General features: G+C 33.9%; 3 protein-coding genes across 3 annotated transcripts; all 3 read left to right on the top strand.

Annotated features, from left to right (window-relative positions):
* On the top strand, nt 15,426-17,928 carry LOC107642410. Its single transcript, XM_016345752.2, has 5 exons — nt 15,426-15,764; nt 16,149-16,244; nt 16,325-16,373; nt 16,587-16,706; nt 17,651-17,928. The coding sequence occupies exons 1-4, from the start codon at nt 15,438-15,440 to the stop codon at nt 16,673-16,675; spliced, it is 561 nt and encodes a 186-aa protein (XP_016201238.1). The 5' UTR covers nt 15,426-15,437; the 3' UTR covers nt 16,676-16,706; nt 17,651-17,928.
* On the top strand, nt 19,541-21,217 carry LOC107642408 (ankyrin repeat, PH and SEC7 domain containing protein secG). Its single transcript, XM_016345750.2, has 2 exons — nt 19,541-19,767; nt 20,387-21,217. Exons 1-2 carry the CDS (start codon nt 19,625-19,627, stop codon nt 21,036-21,038), a joined length of 795 nt encoding a protein of 264 aa, XP_016201236.1. The 5' UTR covers nt 19,541-19,624; the 3' UTR covers nt 21,039-21,217.
* LOC107642407 (ATP-dependent Clp protease proteolytic subunit 4, chloroplastic) lies at nt 24,142-24,877 on the top strand. Its single transcript, XM_016345749.2, has one exon. The coding sequence runs from the start codon at nt 24,189-24,191 to the stop codon at nt 24,663-24,665; it is 477 nt and encodes a 158-aa protein (XP_016201235.1). The 5' UTR covers nt 24,142-24,188; the 3' UTR covers nt 24,666-24,877.

Here is a 25,554-nt window from a genome sequence, read left to right as displayed (position 1 = left end):
ATAGTATTTAAAATATTTTCATATAAAAAAATAAAATTTATTAAATACTTTAATATATTAAATTATTTAATATGATTAATACCTTTAAATATTTAAAGAACTGATTCAAATTTCTATAATTAATGAAATGGTTAAGTCTTACTCTTCTCTTAGATGCTCCCAAGTCGAATCTTAAATAGGTAACGTAAGACTAAATCAAATTAGGGTGCTAATAATGTAAACTAAAAGGTTGTAAGTACCTAGTAAATTCTTTCTATAAAGATACTTAGTCGGACAATCAAAGAAAAGGAAAAGATAAATAAAACTGTGCTGAACTGTTTCATTTCCACTAAAAACCAATCTTTCTAACATAAGGAACCCTTCAACGTCATAAAATATTATGTTTGCTAGCATAAATCAGAGACATTTATCTTCATCTTAGAGAAAGAAACATATGCTGAAAATGAAAAATAGTTAAAAAAAAGGGTGAAAAATCAACATTTCTGATACATATACATTTATGCATATCCAGAATGACAATATGCGTGCCAATTTTTCTAACCAAAAAAGGGTTTTATCTTTTAACATGAAACCATGATTACTGGTTTTTAGATAACAAATTCCCATAAATATAATAATAAAAAAAATGATCAACTTTTATCAGAACAAATTATTATCTATATAAAGGCAAATTAGAGCGAAGAAAAACAATAGATTAAGAATAAAACAAAATAACAAACCTGAAAAAAGTTGTGATTAAAGACAATTATGCATGTCCTTATAATAATGTAGAACCAAAGATTTGATAAAATTTTAAGAAATTAAAAATAAACGACCAAAAATTTCAGAAAATAAAAGTTCGTACCTCAAACGAAGGTAGATCTAGCTTCGTCCATGTGGAAGTCATCTTAAATTTCATCGATAGAGGTCCCGGATGAAGCCACCGGCTCTCCGAACTGACCATATGCCTTCTCTGAGTTCTCTTTCTCTTTCTCACTTCTTTTCCTATTTTCTCCTTATTTCTTCTTTGGGCTTTTAACCCTCTCTTTTGTTAAGAAAAGTGGACTGTGTAATAACAACACACACCTAGTTTCGTTAAAAAAGTGACTGTTTAAATGAATTAATTAATCTTATCATCTATTAGAACTATTTTTATATAAATCGTCTTATTCTTGTTAAATTTGAATGAGACTTTTTATGATCTTATAATTTTTGTCTTTATTTTTTATATTTTTTCTTCGTATAATCTACTATAGATGATACTATTAATAGGATCGTAGTCAATAATCATTAGGTGTGAAAAAAAATATTTTTTATATATATGATTATTTTTTATTCTACAATCGAGTAATAATTTTTTTTTATATCCATGCATATTTCCCAATCCCTTTTCATATGTATGATTAACATTTTTTTTTAATTGTGTTATTTTAATTTTTTTCTTTCACATATTTTTATATATTAGAAAGAAAGCAAAACTATGTATTGTGACTCTTTTTTCTTTTTCACGCCTTAATCTTAATTAATCAATCTTGTGCCCACACAATATAATTAAACTTTTAATCATTCTAATTTATTGATGAATTACATTTCTCTTAATAATTGCATTACTAATCTGAAATACAAAAAAAAAAAAGTGATACATATATCCAAAAAAGAAAACAAACTTAAAAAAAATATATATTAAAAAGTTTAAAAATAACATATCCATAAAAAATAGTCATAATATATAAATTGAGACAACAATTTAAATTTCTCTAAAACTAATTTAATCAACTACCAATATTAAAACTAAATTATTTAAATAATATTTAATATATTCTAATCCTTAGATACGTATAGATTAGAGTTATTCTCGTAACAACCAACTGAAATAATATCATAAGATCGAACACTTAGAATCCGTACAAATTTAAACTATCTTCTTATTAAAATTGTCAAATTAAATTAACTTTTATTCTCCTCAATGGCATTGCATTAATGCACCAAAAGGCTGGTAGTTTATGAAAAAAAAAAAACAATATGTTATAAAATTATTTTTAATACAAAAAGCTTAAGAAAAGAAAATTTAAATATAGTACCAATTTTTGAATTGCATCTTCAAGGTTGGCACGAATTTTTCAAAATTGAACCTAAATTGAGAAAATTCAATCTTATTATATGCTCCACTTCGAATATTTTCGGATAAACGTAGAAAACGTGGAGAGGATGTGACTTGAACTTGACCTACAAAACTCCTTATAAATAATTGCCCAATCAAAGAAGAATAACAGATTAAAAAAATACTTTGATTCTTAAATTTAGACTCACTAACTACAAAAAAACACTATATGTAGCCTTTAGTAGTACAAAAATAATTATAGAAATTAATTATTGCAATATCAATTTATCAATATGACGTTAGTATCATATTTATAGTAATTAGAATTATAAATTTATGTTTAATTTTTTATATAATTATAATTAAGATATTTTTTAAATCAGTATAATTATGCATTATTCATTAAATGCTAATTGTAATATAATTCTAATAAAGATATTTTTTAAAATAAATTTAGAAGAGAGAATAGTGATTTTATTTTGAAAAGAAAATAAATTCATGAGGAATTTACACCTTACTTTCACTAGTTGGGGAAAAATCCAATTTTAGTATATTAAGTAGATTATTTTATATAATTATAATAAGGGATAAGTACAATTTTGGTCCCTAACGTAAAGGTCGAAAATTTTTTTCGCCCTCGGCCTTTTTTTTTGCTACAAAATATTCTCCAAAGTTTCAGTTTATTTTAAAATGGTCCTTCGGACAAAAATACCCCTCCCTCCCCTCTTCTTCCTCAACCAGAAACAGAAACAAAAGCGCAAACGCAGGCAGAAGCAGAAGCAACCAAAGCATCAACAACAACAATGAAATAAAAGGAATAAACAGAAACAACCAGAAGCATCATCATCAACAACAACAATGAAATCCTTTGAATCTGAAAAATTAAAGAAAAAGGAATAAAAAATTAAAACAGAGGGAAAAAGTTGCGGTGGTGGTGGAGAGGAGGGGCTGTGGCGGTATGGAGCTGCTGCGGCGGCGACCTTCCCCCTTCCCCCTTTCCCCTTCCCCCTCTTCCAGAAACAACACCCCCTCCCACTTCTCTTTGTGGTGGTGGTGCTTAGGCTTCTCTGCTGAGGTTGGTTGATTTTGGGGGTGAAGGGAGAAGGGTATTTTCGTCCGAATGACGATTTTAAAACAAACTGAAACCTTGGGGACCATTTTATAGCGAAAAAAAGGCTAGAGACGAAATAAATTTTCAACCTATACGTTAGGGACCAAAATCATACTTATTCCTTATAATAAAGATATTTTTTAAATTGGTATAATCATGCATTATTCATTAAATGCTAATTGTAATATAATTATAATCAAGATATTTTTTTAAAAATAATTTTAGAAGAGAGAATAGTGCTTTCATTACATGAGAATAGTACTTTTTAAAAATAAAGATATTTTCCTAAATTAGTATAATCATGCATTATTCATAATAATTAATATTTGTTTTAATCAATTTTAATTGGTTAAATGGTCATCTCATTTTTCTGCTTAAGCAAGTATTTGGAGTTCGAATCTCGCCTTGTGTGTACAACAATCCATTAGTTAGTAACAGACTCTTAATAAATATAGCATCAATATGTGGTGGATTAGTTCTCGATTTGTCGAGTTAGAAAATCCGTAGAAAAAATTGTATTTGTCTTTAAAATAGATTAATTTTTCATTAATAACAATACTTATGGACTTTTGTCATGGTTAAAATTTACTTGGGACAATTTTATTTGTTGGTATCGTATTCATTTTTGAAGTCAAAATAATATGATCAACATTGTTACTTGTTAAAACTTCACATTTTATAAAATGATTTTTCAATTTTCAAATTCATAAACTTATACCATTACAAAAGTTATTAGATTACTTAATATTTATTGGTAACATGGTGTACCAAAACACCATGGTTAAGTATTAGTTAGTGTTAAGAGAAACTAATAGCAACTTTTGTTATTCAATATATAATTTATTCTATTGAAAAATAAATTAATATTTTCTAAACTTGTGAATACATTTTCTTCTAATTTCTTACACTATTTTATTTGATAATATTTATCATTAGAAAAATAGCAAATGACCATACTATCCTACAATATATATGATGTACAAAGTAATTTCTTATCTTAAAATTAATTATGGTTAGTGAGATAAAATTTAAAATATTTTTTTTACTCAAATTTAAATTTAAATTTATAATTGATTAACAACTCATCTTTTTTAATTTCGATAAAAAAATAAATTGGTTACATGCAAAATATTTATCATTTAATAATTTTAATCATTTAAATTTTAATTACCAAAAATTAGGTTAAAAATTAATTTTAAACTTAATAATCGATATTATATATTATATTAATACGTAAATAATAATATCCAATGTATTGATTTTTTTTTTTACAGAATTAATGTATAATTTATTGAGAATTGATTTATTATCCAAAATTTTTTTCATAAACTTTGTAATATGTGAAAATAGTGATCTTATTTTTTTATTATTATTTAAGAAATTCTTCATAATTTTTTTATTATGTAATTAACTTAATTAGTAACTTTTATTGTTGTTTTTATACTAAAAAAAATATCAATTTATACTATTTACATATTTTCTTATATTTTTCACTACTAATAAATAAATAAATATTTGTACTATTATACTTATTGTCCTAGATGATAACTTAAGTTATTTATTTTGTATGCTAAATTTATTAAATATTAAGATGAAAAATTGTTCAATAAATTATATAGATAATCTTTTTTTTCCAAAGATAGTAGGTTATATTTCATTAATTATTAAAAAATGAAATATAACGATGTCCAAAAGTAGGACATCATAATAAAAGGTGGGGATTTCCCAAAAACATTACACTGAAGGTATTCCAACGGTGCGTGGTTGAAAAACGAAGAAAAATCTTAAAGAAGAAAGAATGATAAATCAAATTGAATACAACTAAGAGCTTGCCTCATGGAGATGACGACCTAAACTGAGAGTTCTTTAGATTTTACGGAGCAACTTGACAGAGCTTGCTAGAATGACAAACGGCATAGAAGTAGAACCTTCAAAAATCAACTGGTTGCGAGCTTTCCAATAGTTCCAGCAAATGATGGCAAGCAATTGATGATTACGGTCAGCATTCTTTAATGGGATAAGTATCTCTGTTGATGCAGTCCACCATGTCCAAAAGTCGTTAGAACTCTGAGGGGGAAGATAGTCACGAAGATAACTATGAGACCAAACATCTTTAATTCTAGAGCAATCGATCAAACAATGAGTGACTGTTTCCGTTGCTTCATGACAACAGGGGCATATTGGTGATATAGATTGGATGCGGTGATGAATCTAAGCAAGCACCGGAAGTCAGCCATGGAGAGCTTTCCAGATAAATAGCTTAATTTTGTGAGGCAAGTTCAACTTTCATAGATCAATCCACGGCTTTTTCTACTGCATATAATCAGGGCAAAGCTCCAGAGGTGGATGGTAAAATAAATAGCCAATTCTGTAACCTGAAGCTGTATCATATTGCTTGGATTTGTTCAAATCCCATTGCAATTTGTCCCTACTCTGCTGAATTTTAACTGACAAAATTCAGTTTGCAACGTCTTGGGGAAATAATTCTTGAATGAGATTCTGATTCCAATTCCTATCTTCAGTAATTAGATCTTTAACTCTTGGAACCAACTCAGAAATAGCCTGTCTATTTGGCATGTCAGAAATCATTAAAAGATACGGAGGAGGCAGCCAAGGATCCTCAAAGGTTCGGATATTCTCACCAGTACCCACATCCCAATTAAGACCTTTTTCAACAATCTTTCGGCCTTCCAGTATGCTCCTCCATCCACAAAAAGGTAAGACTCCAATTTCTGCCGTTATAGCATTACCATTGCTAAAGTATTTACCTCTTAGGATTTTGGATAATAAGAAAGTATGATGTGTTACAAGTCGCCAAAACTGTTTGCCTAAAAGCATCATATTTTGGATTATAAGATCTTTAAATCCAAGGCCTCCTTCTTTTCGTGGGCGAGTCATAGTGTCCTAGCTAATCTAAGCCATCCGCCTTTCAGAACCTTTTTGTCCCCACCAGAACTGAGAAAGTAGATAGTGAATTTCCGAAATTAAACCATCAGACAACTTGAAGCAAGACAATGTATAAATAGGAATAGCTTCTCCCACTGCCTTAAGCAATACGTGTCTACTACCTGACGAAAGAAGATTGCGCTTCTACCCTTGGATTCTTTTCCAAACATTTTCTTTGATCGTACTAAAAGAAGCCTTTTTTCGATTTAGAGACTGTAGAAGGCAAACCAAGGTATTTATCCTGAGCCCCAATATGATTAATATTCATAGAGTTAACTAGTAGTGTACGAGTAGTAGAGCGAGTGTTGTGGCTAAAGAATACAGCAGATTTATTAAGATTTACCCTCTGGCCACTGATGCTTTCATAAGAATTCAATAAGTGCATGATATTTGAACATGCTTCAGGATTAGACTTACAGAATAAGATGGAATCATCAGCAAACAGGAGGTGGTTGACCTTGGGACATCGCCTATGTATCTGAAGACCCTAAATTAGTCTGTTTTGTTCTGCCTTGTGTAGCAAGAAGGAGAGACCTTATGCACAGAAAAGAAAAAGATAGGGGGATAGAGGATTTCCTTGTCGAATACCTCTGTTTGGTTTGAAGAAACCATAAGGTTGTTCTTCCACATTAACAGAATAAGAAACAGTTGTCACTAATTCTCGAATCCACATGATCCACCGGGAGTCAAAACCAAACTTCTCCAATATAAACCAAAGAAAGTGTCATTCCACCCTATCATATGCCTTACTCATATCTAATTTTAGCACCATTTCATTTTCGAGTTCCCTTTTTTTGTTCTTCAAGTAATGCATACACTCGTGAGCAATTAGGATATTATCAGAGATTAATCTGCCTTTAATAAAAGCACTCTGTGTAGGGCTAATTAGTCTATTCATCATACCCTAAAGCCTATGTACAAATACTTTGGAGATAATCTTGTAAAAGACTGAAGATAGGCTTATTGGTCTTACCTGAGTCATATCTTTAGCATCAGAAATCTTGGAAACAAAACAGATCTGAGTGTGGTTAAAACCCTTCAAGATTCTGCCCCCTGAAAAGAAGCTCTTAACTGCTCGAAACATATCACCACTAAGTATGTTCCAGAAGCTTTAAAAAAATTTTCTGTCATACCATCATCTCTTGGAGCACGTTGAGGATGAATGCTAAATGTTGTGCGTTTCACTTCCTCTATAGTCACTGGTCTTTGAAACCTACGATTCATGTGAGCTGTAACCTTAGGTTCAAAATCAGTAAACAGAGGTTCAGGGTTCTCATGACAAGTGGAGGAAAAGATGTCATTGAAATAAGATTCAGTCACAGAAGCAATACCAGCATTTGAAGTAGCCACTTCACCGTCACTGCCAGTTAGTTGCCAAATTCTATTCCTTCGGGTTCGATTTCTAAATTTCTGATGGAAGAAAGTTGTATTCTCATCACCAGATTTGAGCCACTTGACTCTAGACTTATCTTTCCAATAAGATTCCTCATTTTGTAATGCTTTTTCAAGTTTGTCATCTATTTCTGAAATAATGTCGCCTCCATGAATTCCTGCTAAACGAAGTTCCTCTAATTCTGATTGTTGTAAATCAATCTCCACCTTCGAATTAGATCTGTGTTCTTGCTGCCATCTGACAATCTTATGCCGACAACGCTTTAATTTTTGAGCTAGGATATACATGGCTGAACCATCAATCTGTTCATGCCAAACAATTATCTAGATAATCATTACAGAAACAAAAAAAATATTATATATCATATATAATAATTCTTAATATATATATTGTCATGTATATAATGTTGATATTAATATTTTCTCATAAGTCTTGTTATTATTTATAATTAGGAAATAAGCATAAATAAATATATTTTCTTAATGAATGTTAATTTTATTGTCAAATTATATATTACCTTTAAAATTTTAGCGTAATTGAGTATAATTTCTACATTTTGAAGTGAATTTACTCGAAAAAATTAATATGTAAATCACATTATTATTACAAAATTATTGTTTTAACATAATTAGTGCCTTCAAAAAATTTAGCTTCTAATAATATTAAAGTCAACCTATTTTATTATCTTATACCTTCAAAAAATGTACACAACTGACATAAAAATATAACAATTGAAAAAAAAATCATTACAATGAGAATATTAATTTTAACAAATATTCTACTTTCTAATACTATAAAAAAAATACATTGACCACTTTGAATTGTTACATGTCAACTTCTAACCGCAGTAGTACAATGCCTAAATTGAGATATATTCATCAAACAAACAATTAATAAAACACTCTTCCGTATATTTTCATTTTGGGTACATATATACATAAAAGAAATTATATATGATGAAAAAAAAAGAAGAAAAGAAGAGTTGGAATAGCAAGAACGATAAAAATCACGATTCTTATAATTTGTGTGGCCATCTATATATAGTGAGTTAAACCCTAAAATGGTCCCTGAGATTCACGATTTGCACCAATTTAGTCCCTGACTTACCAATTGCACCATTGATGTCCCCAACTTTATTAAAATTGCACCAATGTCGTCCCTCCCCACATCTCCGGCCAAATTGACTGCCGCCGGCAGTGACATGGCGCTGAGATGCCATGCTGGGTGCCACGCTGGATCACTTTTGGTGCTAAGAATATGGATGGACGGAACGACGTCGTTTGATATACGTTTAGAAACAAAACCCAAATAACGCATGATCACTTCATCTTCCTCTTCGTCTTCTGAAAACCAAAATAACGCACCATGAAGCCCTGAGTTCTGGGCACTGTATTAGGGGTTGAAGGTTGAAAACGTTTTGTTCTGTGGAGTTCGCTGCCACTGTGAAAGTTTTGTGCAATCGTTGTCGTTGACGGAAGCAGAAGGAGTTCATTGGGAGCACAACTCAGGTACGTCTGAACTCGCAAAAAACAATTCTTTTCAACAAAAAAATATGCATCAATGTCTGTGTTTGTTGAAAATTTGATTTAGGGGTGATGAAAGTTTAAAGTTTTTAAATATCTGCTAGGGTTTTTGTGGGTAGTGGAGAAATTTTTTCCATGCTCTGTTTTTTATGCAATTTTAGTTGGGTTAGTTGATGGGTGTTTGTGGTGTTTTGTATGTGATTGAATGTCAATTTTTGTGGTTGCATGTGTGAAATCTGATTGTTTGATTCCTGAATTTAGTTTTTTGCATAATGCAGATGGAGACTTTGATGGATATCATGTTCCATCATGGGGGAACATTTAAAAAAAATGATGATAGAATATCAGTGTACTCACCAGATAACAGAACTTGCTTAGGAGATTTAGATGAGGACACGTTAAATGTGTTCTTTGTAAGGAACTATTACAAGGAGCTTGGGTATGATAACATAATTCAGTGTTGGTGGCTGCCTCCGGGGAGGAGCTTAGATGGTGGACTGAGAGCTCTTACATGTGATGGTGAGTTAAGAGAGATGTGTTTTGCTGCACAGAAGAATGATGGAGTTGTTGATGTGTATTTTGAGCATGGGGTGTCCACACCAGAGGTGATTGCAGGGAAGGAAGTTGTAGTATGGCTTGATGATACTTGTGAGAGAGACTTGGTGAGCAAGAAGAACACTAGTGAGGGTCCCAAATCTGATGGCAACACGTCAAACCCAACTACAGAACCAAATCCCATCCCAAATGCAAACCCAAGTCCCAAAAACAATCCTATTCCAACCCCCCCTGAAACCATCCCTGTCACTATTCCAAACCCCATTGATGATAACACAACCCCCAATCCAAATCCTGCTAAGGCTCATGACAAACCCATTCTAAAGCCCAATTCTAAATCAAAGCCCAACCCAACATCCATCTCCAAACCCAAACTGACTAAAAAGCCCATTCAAAAGCCCAATCCAAGCCTGAAAACCAAGCTGAGAGAGACTACCAAGGCATGCTCCACAGCAAAAGGTAAAGAAAAATAAAAAATGAAGTCCAAACCCCGGTTCTTACATAAGAGAATTACAAGATCTCAAGCTGTTGGAACATATAGAAGGTCTGCTAATAAGGGCAATGAAGCTCTTCATGTTGACTTAACTGTAAATGATGACTCCAGTGATGATGATAGTTCATAGGATAGTTCCTTTAAGCCAATCCAAGAAGACAGTTCTAGCAGTGAAGACAATGCAAGTATATCCAAATCCAAACTGAGAAATAGGAAACTAAAAGAAGTTAAGAAAGGTGCATATGCTACTTCTAAGACAAAAGAGAACATAATGCAACCAGATGATGCATTGGTTGAGGATGTGTCAGATGGAGAGGTGGACTTGGGGTTTGTGGGAACTCCAGGGACTGTTGATCTGTATGAAGCACTTGACCCAGGTTCAGAGTCTGATGGTGCTAATTCTTGGCACTCAGAGGAGATGAAGACTCCTCCTAATTCAGAGGATGAGCTACAATCTGATGAGGACTACAAGACTATAAGACTAACGGATGGTGCTTTATTTCTGATATGCAGAAGGTAATGTTACCTTTCATATGCCTTTAACAATGTATGAGTCTCTGGATTTATAATGAACTGTCTTGCAATATTGGTTGTTACATATGCATGAGGTTTCTTGTCGAAAAAATGCACAATTAATTATGCATGAGGTTGCTTTCAATATTGGTTGTTACAAATTACCTTTCATATGCATTAGGTTGCTTGTGGATAATATGCATAGTTAATTATGTCCAAGTAGCAGTAGAGATGAAGGGAATTGATAATATGCATAGTTAATTATGTCCAAGTAGCAGTAGAGATAAGGGGAATAATGTTACATCTTAATTAAGGGATTATATTGTATCAAGACGACAAAAGTCAGGGACTATATTAGGGTCATTAATGTAAACTTAGGGACTATTCTGTGGCACGATAAAAGTGTGTACATCACTTTTTGGTTATAACACAATGTCTTGCAGGGTTTAATTCATGCTGTCCAGGAGGTGATGCCAAGAGTTCACCACCGTTTCTGCGTTTGGCACCTATGGAGGAACTTCAACAAACAATGGAAGGACCTTGAGTTGAGGGGGCTGCTTTGGGAATGTGCCAGATCAACAACATTCCAGGATTTCATTGATAATCTGAACAAGATTAAAAGGGTGAACGAGGAGGCTTGGGCATATCTCAACAAATGGCCTAGAGAGTCATGGACAAAGTCCCAGTTCAGCCATAGGCCAAAATTGGACAACATTTGTAACAACTCCTGTGAGGTTTTCAATGCAATAATCAAAGAGGCCAGAAGCAAATCCATCATCACATTACTTAAGGAGGTGAGAATGTTTGTCATGAGAACTATTGCGAAGAATAAGGTAAAACTGGCTAATCATGTTGGCATACTCCCCCCTGTAATTCAAAGTCGCCTAGATAAAATCAGAAAAGAATAAAAAAACTGGATGCCTATCTGGACCGGTGATGAAGACTATGAAAAATTCGAGGTTCATGGCCATCCAACAAACATGGTCGTGGATCTTGGAAAAAGACTATGCACTTGCCAATTCTGGATGCTGACCGGTAAACTTTATCAATCTCTTTAACTTAATTATTAATACTTGTGTACTTTGATGACTGTGATTGTCTTACTCTGCATTTGTATTACTAATTGTAGGCATTCCTTGTGTTCATGCTTGTACTGCCCTTGCAAGGGTAAACAAGAGGCCAGAAGACTTTTGTCACCAACTGTGTACTATGGAGGCATACAACAACACTTATGCCCATCACATTAACCCTCTTCCTGGTCAATCATTGTGGGAGAAATCCATGTACACTCAGCCACAGGCCCCTAACATTAGGAGGAGGCCTGGAGCTCTGACAAAGAAAAGGAGAAAAGATGTTGATGAGGGGAACAGTGGTAACAAGAAAGCCAAACCAAGTGGAAGTTTGAAAAGGGTTTTGAAGTCATTTACATGTAGGTATTGTGGGGTAAAAGGGCATACTAAGAAAGGGTGCTCAAAGAAGAGACTGGATGAAGTAGCTGCTGCTGTTGCAGCTGCAAAGGCTGCTGCAGATAAAGCCAAATCAAAGGCTGCTTCAGAGGCTGGCCCTGAACCTCATACTGCTGCTTCTGCTTCACATGCTGGCCCTCAACCACAAACTACTACTTCTGCTTCAGATCTTGGCCCTTAACCTTATACTGCTGCTGCACTCGTTGATAAACCTCCTGTTGTGGAGATTGAGATATCATAACCAAACTATGAAGAATCACAGGTAATACAGTTCTTGATGTCACAACATAGCAAAATATATTTTTGTTGTTTTCTGAACTAATGTGTTGAGCTATTATCCTGCTGTAGGACATACCAGGATCTACTGCACCTGCACCATCAAGGCCAGAGAAGTTGCCCACCAAAAGGAGGACCTCACCACCACCTCAATCCATTCGTATGGATCTAATGCTAGGAGCCAGTGAGGCAACAACTTTCAGATTGGCCAATTTTATGAAGTTCGTTCCAACTCCCGGTTTCAGAGCACCAAGAAAAAAGAACAATTCATGACTTTGACATCAGGATGTTTAGGACAATACTTGATTGTTTTGTTAAAGGCAGTTAATAGATAGTAGCTTTGTGTAGGTTTGCTTGTCAAAAGTTTTGTATTGCCAGCCTTGATATATTAGCTGTGGCACTTCTTTTGTTCCTTTTGCAACTCAAACATGTTAATGTTTGCTACTTAGATATGTTTATCTTTGCTACTCAGATGATCTGTAATTATTTCTCTTTAACATAACTAGTCTATAAAAAACAGGGCATAATATAACTGAAGATAAAAAACCAAGTCTTACTTTCATTCATCCATGAACACATTACATACAACATAACATTGTCAGAACTTTAAACTCATAACCAATACAACAACTACAATGAACAACACCACTATACCTAACAATTGTATCAAACATTTTTGGGTCCTCACTTCAGCTTCCAATTTTTCAATCCTCCAGGCTAAATTGACTCTCACTTGCTCATTGTCAACTACAGTCGCATCCACTCTTCCTTCATGTTCCTCTTCTTCTTCTACATCATCAGCCCAGAGAAAAAATCCACACCATGTTTTGCCCCTAGTCTGAATATGAGATATGATAAGAAGTAAAGAACAGAAAATCACTAAATAATTTTTCTCACCAAAAACTCACATTGTAATTTGGACAACCGAAGAAGGGCTTATCTGGGTTGGTATTTGTTCCGGATCAACGAAGCACGGGCCAGCAGCCGCATTCACAGCGCTCTGGCACCCGCGACGGTCTGGTCCGACTCCGCGAGCTCGTCGTCAATCGTGTAGAGCTTCCCTGACCCTGGCTCCGACACCCAATCATGGTTGTCGCTTCAGTTCCACGAGTAACAAAAAGGAAGCATGAGAAGAACGTTGCTGGGCAGAGACAAGAAGAACATTGCTGGGCAGAGACAAGAAGAACGTTGCTGGGCAGAGACAAGAAGATGAAATGGGATAACGGCGACATGCTAGAAAATAGGGTTAAAACTAGGTAAAGGGACCAAATTGGGTCAAACAGTTTCAATTGCCACCTCAGCTAGCCGTTACCTACGCCAGCATGGCATCTTAGCGCCATGTCACTGCCGGCGGCAGTCAATTTGGCCGGAGATGTGGGGAGGGACAACATTGGTGCAATTGGTAAGTCAGGGACTAAATTGGTGCAAATCGTGAATCTCAGGGACCACTTTGGGGTTTAACTCATATATAGTAGACCAAACAACTATGATTATCTAACAAAATTAATTTGTATTTATTGCACTCAACTTGAATAAGTAAGAAATTATTTTATTTTAATTTAGTCCTTAATTTACATGATTTGAATTTAGATCAATATATATGTTTTGCTTTGATTTGATTTAATTATTAGTTAAAAATATCTAAGGTGTCTATTTTATTCATAGATTTATTATTTTAATGACTAATAAATTAATCAAATTAATTAATTAGTACACAATAAATTTGGTTAGTTAATTTATCGTAATAACTTGTATTTAATGAGTTAAAAAATAAATCAAAAAACACTTTCAGAGACATGCCACGTCAACTCCATCATTAAATGCAGAAATCTGATTTTTATATAATAGAATAGAATAGATAGAATAGATATTAATTATAATATAATTAGAGTAAACTACTATTTGTACCTACGAAAGTTGAAAACGCTGATATATCTATCCATAAAAAAAAAGAAATTACCATTTGTACCCATAAAAAATTGTTTTTACAGGCAAAATTATTCAAACCCTAAAAAATTATCTAAAATCCCTAAATTACCCTTCTCTCCACACTATCATCTCCTTCATCCCTCCTCTCTCTCAATCTTCTCAGCCACCCAATCTCAGCATCAACCACAAACCACCGTCTCACCCTCTTCATCATCGTTCACCCTTCTCCGCTAGCAACGTCGCAGACCTCCGCCAGCCCAGGAGCACTGCGCCAGCTTCTCCTCGCCACCATCACCATCGGCCTCAAACCAGAGCCTACCGCGTCAGAGACGCTCCTCTTCACGCTACCTTATCGCCGCTATAGCCAACCCTCTTCACCTCTTTCTGCGTCGTAGAACCACCACCGCCGCTGCCTTTCCAGTTGGGAGGAATAGCGCCAACCCCCTCTCTCTGTCAGGACAGGTGTCAATGACTCCAATGACGAGATCTGAACCGAAATCTGTCTCCTTGAGGAGGCTGGCCCTGTCGGCAGTTTTGAGGCCCAAGAACTGCGGTGAGCGGGTAGTGTGGAGTTGGCGGACCTGCTTTGGGATCATTGCGACGACGTGGGACAGAGATTCCAACTTCTGGGCCTCTAAAGGTGAGAGCTTTGCTGAGAAGCCGTGAAAGACAGTGTCGTAAGTGTGAAGGACGGCGGTGGTGGTGGTTTCAGCTGCAGTGGCATGGTTGATAATAAAAGCGAGAGAGGATTCGTACCAGTGCTTGTGGGTTGGGAAAATGGAGGGCTTGGCTTCATGGTGGACTTGCACCGTGAAGGTGCTCTTCTTCTCCGGGGAAGCGGCAGCAAGTGTTGCTATGACTGTGAGGATGAAAGAGAGGAGGGTGTGGCAAGGAGCCATTGGAGCAGCGGTGGGGACTGAGTGGAAAGTAATGATGAGAGTGTGTTAGAAAGGAAAAGAGGGGTGGTGGTTGGGTGAAGAGAGTGGTGGTGGCTGGTGGCTGGTGAAGAGGGTTAGGGTTAGAAAGGTGATTGGGTGAAGGAAGTGGTGTGGTGGTGAAGATAAGGGTAATTTAGGGATTTTAGATAATTTTTTAGGGTTTGGATAATTTTGCCTGTAAAAACAATTTTTTATGAAATTCAGTGAGAGAAATATGAGGAAGGGAAAGAAGACAAAGCTGAGGATGGCCGATTTTCTGAAAACGCCGTCGCCGGTGGCTTCTCCGACGAACGATTCTCCGAAATCGGCGATTTTCAGCAGGCCAACAGCTACTACCTCCAAGGCCGCCGCTAAGAGAGCTGCCGTCGATCTCACCGGCGCTTCTCCGCCTCTCAGCCACAGGCCTCTGAGCAGCATCGCCGACCTCAAGGCCATGGCGTCCGCAGGCGTGGACGATATCCGGCGCCAAAGCGATCGTTCTCACTCCGAGATTCTCAAGGATCTTGAAGCTTCTCATTCGCGTCTGCACAAGCGCTTGAAGGTTTTACTTATTTAATTTCGCGCGCTTTTCTCTAATAATCTCACTCTCTTTAATACTGTATAATCATGTTGATGAAATCAATTTATAACATAACGGCTGAAAATTGTTCGAGAACCTGACCATGTGAAATATGAATGAAATTGAAGATCTGTGATGTTATTCACATATTATTAGAAGTTAAACAGATTAACATGGAATTAGAATGCTTACATTGGTGCCTAGCTAGAACATTCGGAACTAGTATAAGCAGAAATTGAGAGAACAGTTAGATACTCTGGCATATTTGATCAAAGAATGGTAAACCTGTGACAAATTTCTGAGAGTTTGTGATAGATCTGTAGGGTAATTATTAATCACATTGCTGTTTTTATTTTGAAATTTTAGATGCAGACTCAAGCATGCCACCAAGTGATGGATGAAGCAGAAAAGGAGTACAAGAAGTTATCCGAACGGATCACTGAAAGCCGTGAGGCAATGAAGGTTTTCACCTCTTTGACTAACGTTATTTGATCTGTGATTTGGAAAAAACTGTTAAGAATCGTAACGAGGTCTATGTCCAGGCATCTTATGATGAGTTCATGGCAGAGGCACAGGCCAGCGCATCTCGTGGTATGCGTAGTAAAATTCAATTGCATGTGCTTATATTCCGATTCATGAAAATTCAATTGATAATGTATTTAAACTGCAGTTGGAGTTAATTACCTGCCTCATTGTCTATGGTTTAACATATTCGTATTCAGATGTCAATTATTCACACATACACATACACATACATATACTGCTTACATATAACAGATAGTAATTCTCATTCGAAAATTGCAGCATGCAAAACTTCAATCACCGAGCTTTCACAGTCGTTTGAGAAGGCTATTGACTCCCTTCGAAACCGTTATGGGATTTCGTCAAATTAACAGTCATTTTATAGATTCTGAGTTCTCTAAGGTGAGTATCAATTTCTGGTCATGGTTTCTGAGTCTATGCCTGGTTGCTATATATCCATTTCATTCTGCCCTTTGATTTGAAACATATAATTGCATTTTGCCTTAAATAATTGTGTGCATATTCAATTGATATATTCGGTGGGATAGCAAGCATCATAAGTATTTTTAACATGATAATTTGCCTAGTTAATTAAGATCAATAGTGATAATCTTATTATCTGCTTTTTGTTTTTTTGAGTTTTAGTGATTAGCATTTAAAGGTAATGATAAGAGAAGAAAAAGTAAAGATGAAGCTGCTAAAAAGGAAAAGGACAAATATATATAGTTACTTTTTTATATTAGAGAGCAAACAGGAAAAATAAAAACTTATAAGGGGAAAGGGAAGGATTCCGCAAACAGTCGAACTTATATTTTGCACTTGCAGTAAGAGAAAGATACTGGCGTGCTGCAATAGAATTAGCAAAAAACAATGGTGAAGACTCACGTGTAGTAGTCTTTGTATGAAGTTGATAATTAAGAGTCGTTAGATAATTTAGTCAAACATGTCAAATCATCTAACAGTTCTCAACTAACAATATATGAGTTCCTACCCAAAACAATATGCATCGAATGCAGCAATAAAACAGTTAAAACTTAGTAGAGTTTTCAATGTGAATGGGTTATTTTCTGATAAAAATACATGTAATTGTCTCATTTTTGTGTTTTTGGTATAACATACTAATACTGTATATAACTATTTAAAGAATTTTACTTAAAGTTATCCTGCTAATAATAATAATAATGGAGATGTCTCATTGGGAGCAAAAGTGCTGCACTCCCATGATTTTTTTAGATTGTTGAACGTTCCCACTATTCTTTCAAGTCTTTGTTCTGGGAGATATTTCTGCATAGCTGTCCGTCCCTTCATATCTAACTTGATCAAACTGCCTAAATTTTGATGCTTAGAAGAGGAACAGAAAGCAGCAATCTGGATTATGGTGGCGGCTAGAAGGATACGCCTTGGTTTTGTTTTAATTTTTCTAGCTTTTCGTTTTGTCAGGCTCACTACTCCTTACTCCTTTGGGCTTAGTCTCTTTTTTTTCTTTTCCGACGGGCATGACTCCTTAGTCCTTAGTCCTTATGTATGTGTTATATTTTTCTCTAAAAAAAAAAAAGAAAATACTCCATTCTCTGTTGAAGCAAAAAATGAGTAAATAATACTGAGATATTTTTATCTGAATGAATTTTGTGAGTAAGTGGCTGCAATTTCTAAATAAGTCGCTTGAAGCGGAATCTTAATACTAAAATTTAAGTGACTTCCATTTATAATGTTTTCCACAACAATTCATCCACATCACGCAAATACTATTTGTAAATGGAAACCAAATTCGATTGCATAAAAACTGAAAAACAACTAATCTAAATCTGTCTTTCGGGTTCCAATTGTCTAGATTGAGTAATCTTTTTCCTTCTACAATTTATTAAAATTTTTATTTGAATTAATATACCACTTAAAAGTTAATAATGGACCTATATATGCATGCAGCCATGCAGGAGAGTTTTGGGTAAATGACATGAATAAAACAACTCATAACAATATTATTTATATAAATATCTTAAAACATAAATAATTATTTTTGTTCTAAATTATGTAAATCGTGATAGTTAACAACGAATTAGGTTTTTATATTAAACTGTGGAACGTCATCAAGATTTATCTTAGAGAAAAATACATTAATAAATTATTTGAGACTTTAACTATTTAACTTAATTCAAAGAATTTACATAAATCGTTGAAAGTCACTATCATTTAACTTGACTGAAATGATATATTTAAACAATTTAGCTTAGTTGAAGAGATTTAAGTAAATCGTGGTGAGCAGGATGTTTTGGTTATGTTTAGAATGATAATGATGGTGTCAATTGTGAAAAGAAGAAGTAAAATTATTCTTTTTATTTGAAATGAACAAAATGACTAGAGATTATAAACTGTACAAGTGAAGCAAGTTAAAGTTTAAAAAAAAAAAACTAAAAAAACATTATAAAACTTTGATTGGAGTCTAAGTATAATGCTATCACTTGATCAACTTAAAAATGATACATATATATAGTATATGAAAGTCTAGAATATCTACAGATAATCTTTACTAAGGTCAAAATTGAATAAGCTAATTTAGTTGTCGTCTTTAACTTAATTAAATAATAAATTGTTACCTAATCATATGTTAAAAATAAGTTGTACATGATGATAAGATTAAGTTGATATCATACAACTTGATAAAGTTGTACAAGATAATAGCTTGATAAGATTAAGTTAATCAAACTTAGTATCATGACAACTTAAATAAGTAGTGATTTGTTTGTTTCTCATATGATTACTTTTAGAAAATTATATATAGATAGTTAAGATTGCATAAAATTAGTGAGTGAAAACTAAAAAAAATTAGTATGATCTTTTATTTGTATAATTTAATTGCATTATTGTATTCCTATTAATTTTAGTACCTAACATCAATAAGAGTTAATTATTTCAGATAAGAGGCATACGACTAGATTAAAATGTGTCTATACATTGTTATCATCCTTTTAAGATCTAGTAGCTACGACTTTAAACTTTAAAAGAATTTAGATATGTTCCCCATAACTTGAGTTTGGATAAAAGACAATTTTGTTGCTTCCATATTTAGATTCTATGTCAAATAAAAATTTTGTTGTATACGATTTTTTTAGTTAAACAATACCTTGTCACTAAATATTTTTATTTGTGTAATTAAACAATTATATAATTACATATTGTTTAATTAAATAATCGTATAACATAAATTATATAATTTAATTACACAATATAACCAATAACACAAACTTAAAAGAATCCAAAACAAAACCAAAACGAAACATTGTCAGTGTGTGAAGTGAAGAAGCAGAGAGGAACGCGTGGAGATGGGTAAAGGCAACCCACAAAGAGGAAGCACCGGCGACGAGCTTCATACGGCGGCAAGGTCCGGTGATCTCGTCGCTGTTCAGATGATTTTGACTTCAAACCCTTTGGCTGTTAATTCCAGAGACAAGCATTCCAGAACACCGTATCCTCCTCTCATTTATTATCACTACTACTAATAATTGCTAACGGAACCCTAACACTCTGTTCGGTTCCCATGGTAAATTCTCCATTCAATTCGCTTGCTTTGAAGTTTAACTTGTTCTTTCCTGATGATAATTGAATCCATTGCACCATGATTTTCCTCCCTTTCCTTTTTGACCTATCTGGATCGAATCGTGGATTAGCTTCCCTAATACCATTGTATTGGAATCTCTGTTGACTTATTGTTTTATGCTTTTTATCTTTTTTGTTGCAAGAACAGAGTTGTGCTGCATGTTTTATCTGAAAATGATTTGGTACTTTGTTATGTGCTTAATGTGTAATGCCCTATGAACTTGTTATTATGAGGTTAGGGTTGTTTTATTGGCGAGTAAAAATGGGGTGAAATTTTTCATGGAAGTGTTTGATGACTAAAATTACACATGGACTCATGGAGATCATCAAAGAAAACTTTCACCCAATTTTTTTCCTCTAATTAAAGATACCCTAGGAAGAATTTGAAATAAGTAAGGATGTTTTATATAGGGTAAAATGAATTTGGTTTGTCTTGGAAATTATAGCATTTCCACTTTGTTCCTTTGACAATTAGCTTTGGACCATAGACTTCATTTAGCAGCATTTGCTGGACATGCAGAGATAGTAAGTTATCTGTGCAAGAATAAGGCTGATGTTGGTGCTTCTGCTATGGATGACATGGCTGCAATACACTTTGCTGCTCAGAAGGGGCATTTAGAAGTTGTTAAGGCTCTAGTTGCAGCTGGTGCATCCATCAAGGCTTGTACTCGCAAAGGCATGAATTCATTACACTACGCAGCTCAAGGTTCCCATCTGGAGCTTGTTAGGTACTTGGCCAAGAAAGGGGCGAGTCTTACTGCCAAGACAAGGGCAGGAAAGACTCCTTTGGATCTTGCTAACAATGAAGAAGTCCGCTCGTTCCTGGAGGAATTCGAAAGATCAGCCAAGAACAGAGCATCTAGCAACAAAGATAAAGCTGAACAGTCTGATCCAAAAGCATCCACGTTGGAATCAGAAGATAATTCAAGTGCCAAACAGCCTGCAGTGGCTGTCGATGAAGAAAACGGTGACGGAGAGAAGACAGAGACTAATGAAGATGACGAAAATAGTGATAGAGAGAAGAGGAAGGCTAACGAAGAGGACGCAAGAGAAGACTCATCACAATCAAAGAGGGCAAAAGTTAAGTTGAGCCATCTCCAAAGTTCAGATGATATCCAAGAAGAAGAAGAAGACATGTAGGTTGGCAGAGGCATAGTGTAGTAGAAAGGAAGTTTTATTATATTAGTCTGTAATAGTATCTGATTTAGAATCTCTTCTTCTTTCTTTTTTTTTTTAAATTAGATAGACTTAGACCTTCTATTTACTGTTTATTAATATACTATTAATACAATTATATATCATCTTGAGAATTTTTTCACATTTTGAGTTGCTGCTTTTGCTTTTTACCATATGCTTCGGGTGTCTGTATCCTAGGAATCTCATGTGCATACACTATTGTAAGATATAAGTCTTAGAAAACATTCATAGAATGAACATACCGGAAGTAAGAACAGATATTTTAGACATATTTTGTGAGTCTCTAATATAGCTGATCTTATCTAGTGGGATAAGGTAGAACAGCAGAAATTGGTATTGATCTGCGCTCATAGAAGTTGTGTATATAAAATAAGAAGCTGAGCGACCATAATAATTGATTACATAAAAGCTTTATCACTAGTACTCTCTTCAGTTTTGTGTGTAGACTATTGTAAGTATCTACCTCTGTATGTCTTCATTAGATTTAAGGCCAAAAGTTGAGAACTTAAGTGCCTTGATTATATTTCTATAAGCTTGTGTAGAGTTTATGAGGTGGAAGAAAGACGTCATATTTCAATTGTGTCTTGTGAGTCTCCATTGAATTCAGACAAAGAACTTAAGAATTTAGGATGAAAAAGTGATGTTTTAGAGATTTTAGAAGCTGCCTTCTCTAGTAGCTACACTCTGCGCAGCTTTGGAGTGAAGATGAGACCTCACAAAGTCAGAGAAAGCAACAATAAAAGGTGCATGTTAACATTTCTTTATTAATCAGCTGTAGTTCAAGAAAATGAAGATTGCAATTCAATACTTCCTTACTAATTAAATCCATTTCCTGTCTTGAGCATATTCATCTGAATAATAAAAAATTACTATTATGTAAAGTTGGTTTATTAATTATTATGACTGGATAAATCTAACGAATGACGAAGAATTTGCATAATTTGATACATACATACATAGAACATTGCAATTTTGAATTTTCAAGTCAATAAAAGTTCACAAACTCAGCTTCACTATTATAGTATTATCTAATGCATGATTCATCAACACACAGGTAGACAACTCCTTTATTTGTAGATTCAAATCCAATTCATTCACACATATATAGAATATATTTAGTTATTTACTCCATAGTCGTTGAAGATGTTGAAAATGGCAAATTGCTCCACAAAGTTTAGATAGAGAGTAAGGTTTTATTACAAATTAAATTATTAATTTTTTTAAATAATAATCTTAGTCTTAATTTTTAATTAGTATATTTTGAGAAGTATACTTAAAGCTGGTGAAAATAAAATAAAAAACCTCCTATTTGTCACGTAATTGTTTTTTAAGTAAAATTTATGGAAGTTTTTTTATAAGTAATATCTCAAATAAATTTCAAGGAATTTTTAGTAGTTCAACAAATTTTAGTTTTTACATCAAATTTTGATAAATTTTTTTTTGATAAATTAGTCTCTATTATTTAATAAACACGTATAACAGAGAATATAATTAATTGATCTTTTCTATGTATAATATTAATGTACGAGAAATTCAGTGACGCGAGGTGAGAATTGGAGAAAATGAAGTAAGTTTTGGATAATGTGTATTGGAAGTTACGGTAAAATTAGAAATAACCGTATATAATGTGAAACTGTGAATGAATTTAAATATTAATCTTAATTTTCAAATTTTAAAATTTAAAATTAAATAATTAATTAATGATCTAATTTTTAATTTTAATTTTAATTTTTTTAATTTATTGTACACAGTTAATATCGGTTCCAATACTTTCTTTGCTTTGACAGCAGCTTTCCGGGGTTTAGAATAACTCTCTATTACAGCCCTTCCTTGCATTTATCAGCCCTCTCACCTTGATGATACTTTCCCTAGGCATGTAACAACCCATCTTGCTATATCATTTTTTTAGGGTTGAGTGCTCCACACTAGCTGGCATTAAAAGTTAAAACTATGACTTGGAAATAAACACAGATATAAACAAATAACATGATAATCAATGGATGGCTTTGGTTTTTTTTTCCCTCAAAGGTTCCTTTGGCTTGCAAAATTTTTAAACTGTTTAAATAGGTGCGTTTGGAGGTTTAAATGGAAATTGTACCAAACAATTGAGGAAAATAACAAGGGAAAGACAGAACTACAGCCACTTGAAGTTTGTATCTTTTTTATGTGGATTTGACATAGATATTGGAAAAAAGTTGTGTTCCATATGGATAAAGAGAGACAAAGGTTAGGGATTCTAGACAATTGACCAGGCTTTAGATATAAATTTGGCCTTGAACAATTTAGTTTCAAGAATCAATAGTGATTTGTTGATACTCCTTCGTTAGTCTAAGTTTTCTCCCATTTCCATATTAATATCTACTATCTAGTTTGTGATTTTTAGTAACTTAGTGTACAACTTTGCATCAGGGCCTTCAAACTCGTTTTCTAGTTTTGGTGAAAAAACTTGTTACCCATTTTTGCATTGCCTCCTTGTGGTTTGAAGGAAAGGTGTAACTTTGAGCTCTTGCGGTAGCATATTCGTTAATCATTATGACCATATCACCATGCTTTCTAATGGAATTAGCTCACAATCAAATCAGCCCCTGATTGCACCTTGAATTCTCCATATGTTTTGTAAAAGGTGCGAGTCCATTATTGCCCAATACAGGCCAAATCCTCTGAAGTACTTCGCCCTTCAAGATATCTTTAACATCTCAAACTTCAGCTTTAGTCAATTTTAAGACTAAAGATTTGGATTCTTTGTTGCAGAGAGATAGGAGGCCTCTGCTTAGATGAAGTGTTTCTTTTTCTTCCCTTCTTAGTTTTCATGTCTCTTACTTTCTGGAAACACAATGATTTTTACCAGACATCATGGCTGTCATTCTTTGACTTTCCCTTTTGTATTGTATAGTTTGACACCGATTAAACCAAGATGTACATGTTCTCGCTCATGTTGTTTCAAGTAGTGTCAACATATTGGTTGTGCATGCTGTTGAAATTAGGAAATGAGGAATCACTGTTTAATTGTTTTTCAATGCAATATTTTGTTGAGTTTGATGTCATTTTCCGCAGCTAATTTGGTTTTCATGATATCATGTATTTAGTGCTACGATGGCTATCTATGATGCCGTACAGCTTGTGAGGGCCGATGTTTCCACAGTTGCACTCGGAATCGCAGCATCAACTGCGTCCATCATCCTCGGTGGCGGCACCAAAGGCAAGCGCCTTGCTATGCCAAACACACGAATTATGATTCATCAGCCTCTTGGAGGTGCTAGCGGACAAGCTATAGATGTAGAGATTCAGGCGAAAGAAGTTATGCACAACAAGAACAACGTCACAAGAATTATTTCAAGCTTCACCGGTCGCTCATTTGAACAAGTCCAGAAAGACATTGATAGGGATAGGTACATGTCTCCAATTGAAGCAGTTGAGTATGGAATCATTGATGGTGTAATAGATAGAGATAGAATTATTCCTCTGATGCCAGTTCCAGAAAGGGTGAAATCAACACTGAATTATGAAGAAATTAGTAAGGACCCTAAGAAATTCCTGAACCCAGACATCCCTGATGATGAGATATACTAGGTTTCTTATGTTACAATTACTGGTACATCATTACATGTTCAAAACTTAAAAATTTTCCCTTTTGGTTATAGCAGTTTACAACATTTTGGCTTAACGATTAGGATTGTTATGATTGCCACTTTTTGGTTGTTAAGAATTGTAATCCAATTATGGGGAAATTTGTTATTTGATGTTTATTCATCATGTTTATTGTTATAAAGCTCTTATTGTTCGATTCTCATTTTATTTTTATTTACTTTTTACTCTCTTGGTTCTTATTTATTTGTTACCAATTTTTATTGCATCATTGAATCAATATATCTAAGTATAATCATATTTAGATACATTGATTTAAGAATGTACTAAAGAGGACCAGTGCGAGATAAACAAGAACAAATAGAGGAATTTGAAAATTGTTATGAGCTTTCAATGTTGAGGGCTGGATTTGTTGGTACCATTGCATAACTATGATTAGAAAGTTTGTTGTTTGTTTAAAACTAAGAATTTTCTAATGTGAACCTATTTCTATACTAATAAAATGAGAGACTTATTTTCAAAGTTGGTGTAGAATTTAATAAGAATAATGCTACATATCCAAATTTTTTTTATTAACTAAATCCAACCAAATTGGTCTAATACAAGTTATATAAAGGGGGAAAAAAGGATATTTGATTCTGCCAATAATTGAGGTGATTTGCATTAAGCAAAAACGTGAGATCAGCTAAGACCGGCTACCCCTTTGTCTTATTTGGTAAGGTCTTGCTGCATAAATCTAGGCTTTTTTGGGGGTCCATATTTGTTTCTTCGTACTCTTTTTTTTTTTTTATCGAAGAAGATAGGAAGACTCGAATCCGCGATTTCTAAATAAGTATTAGGAGACTATGTCATTTCACTGTTTGAGGTATAGTTC

The sequence above is a fragment of the Arachis ipaensis genome, chromosome B05 (genome assembly GCF_000816755.2).
Source record: "Arachis ipaensis cultivar K30076 chromosome B05, Araip1.1, whole genome shotgun sequence".
Taxonomy (NCBI): domain Eukaryota; kingdom Viridiplantae; phylum Streptophyta; class Magnoliopsida; order Fabales; family Fabaceae; genus Arachis; species Arachis ipaensis.
This window is presented reverse-complemented; position numbering and strand designations above follow the sequence as displayed.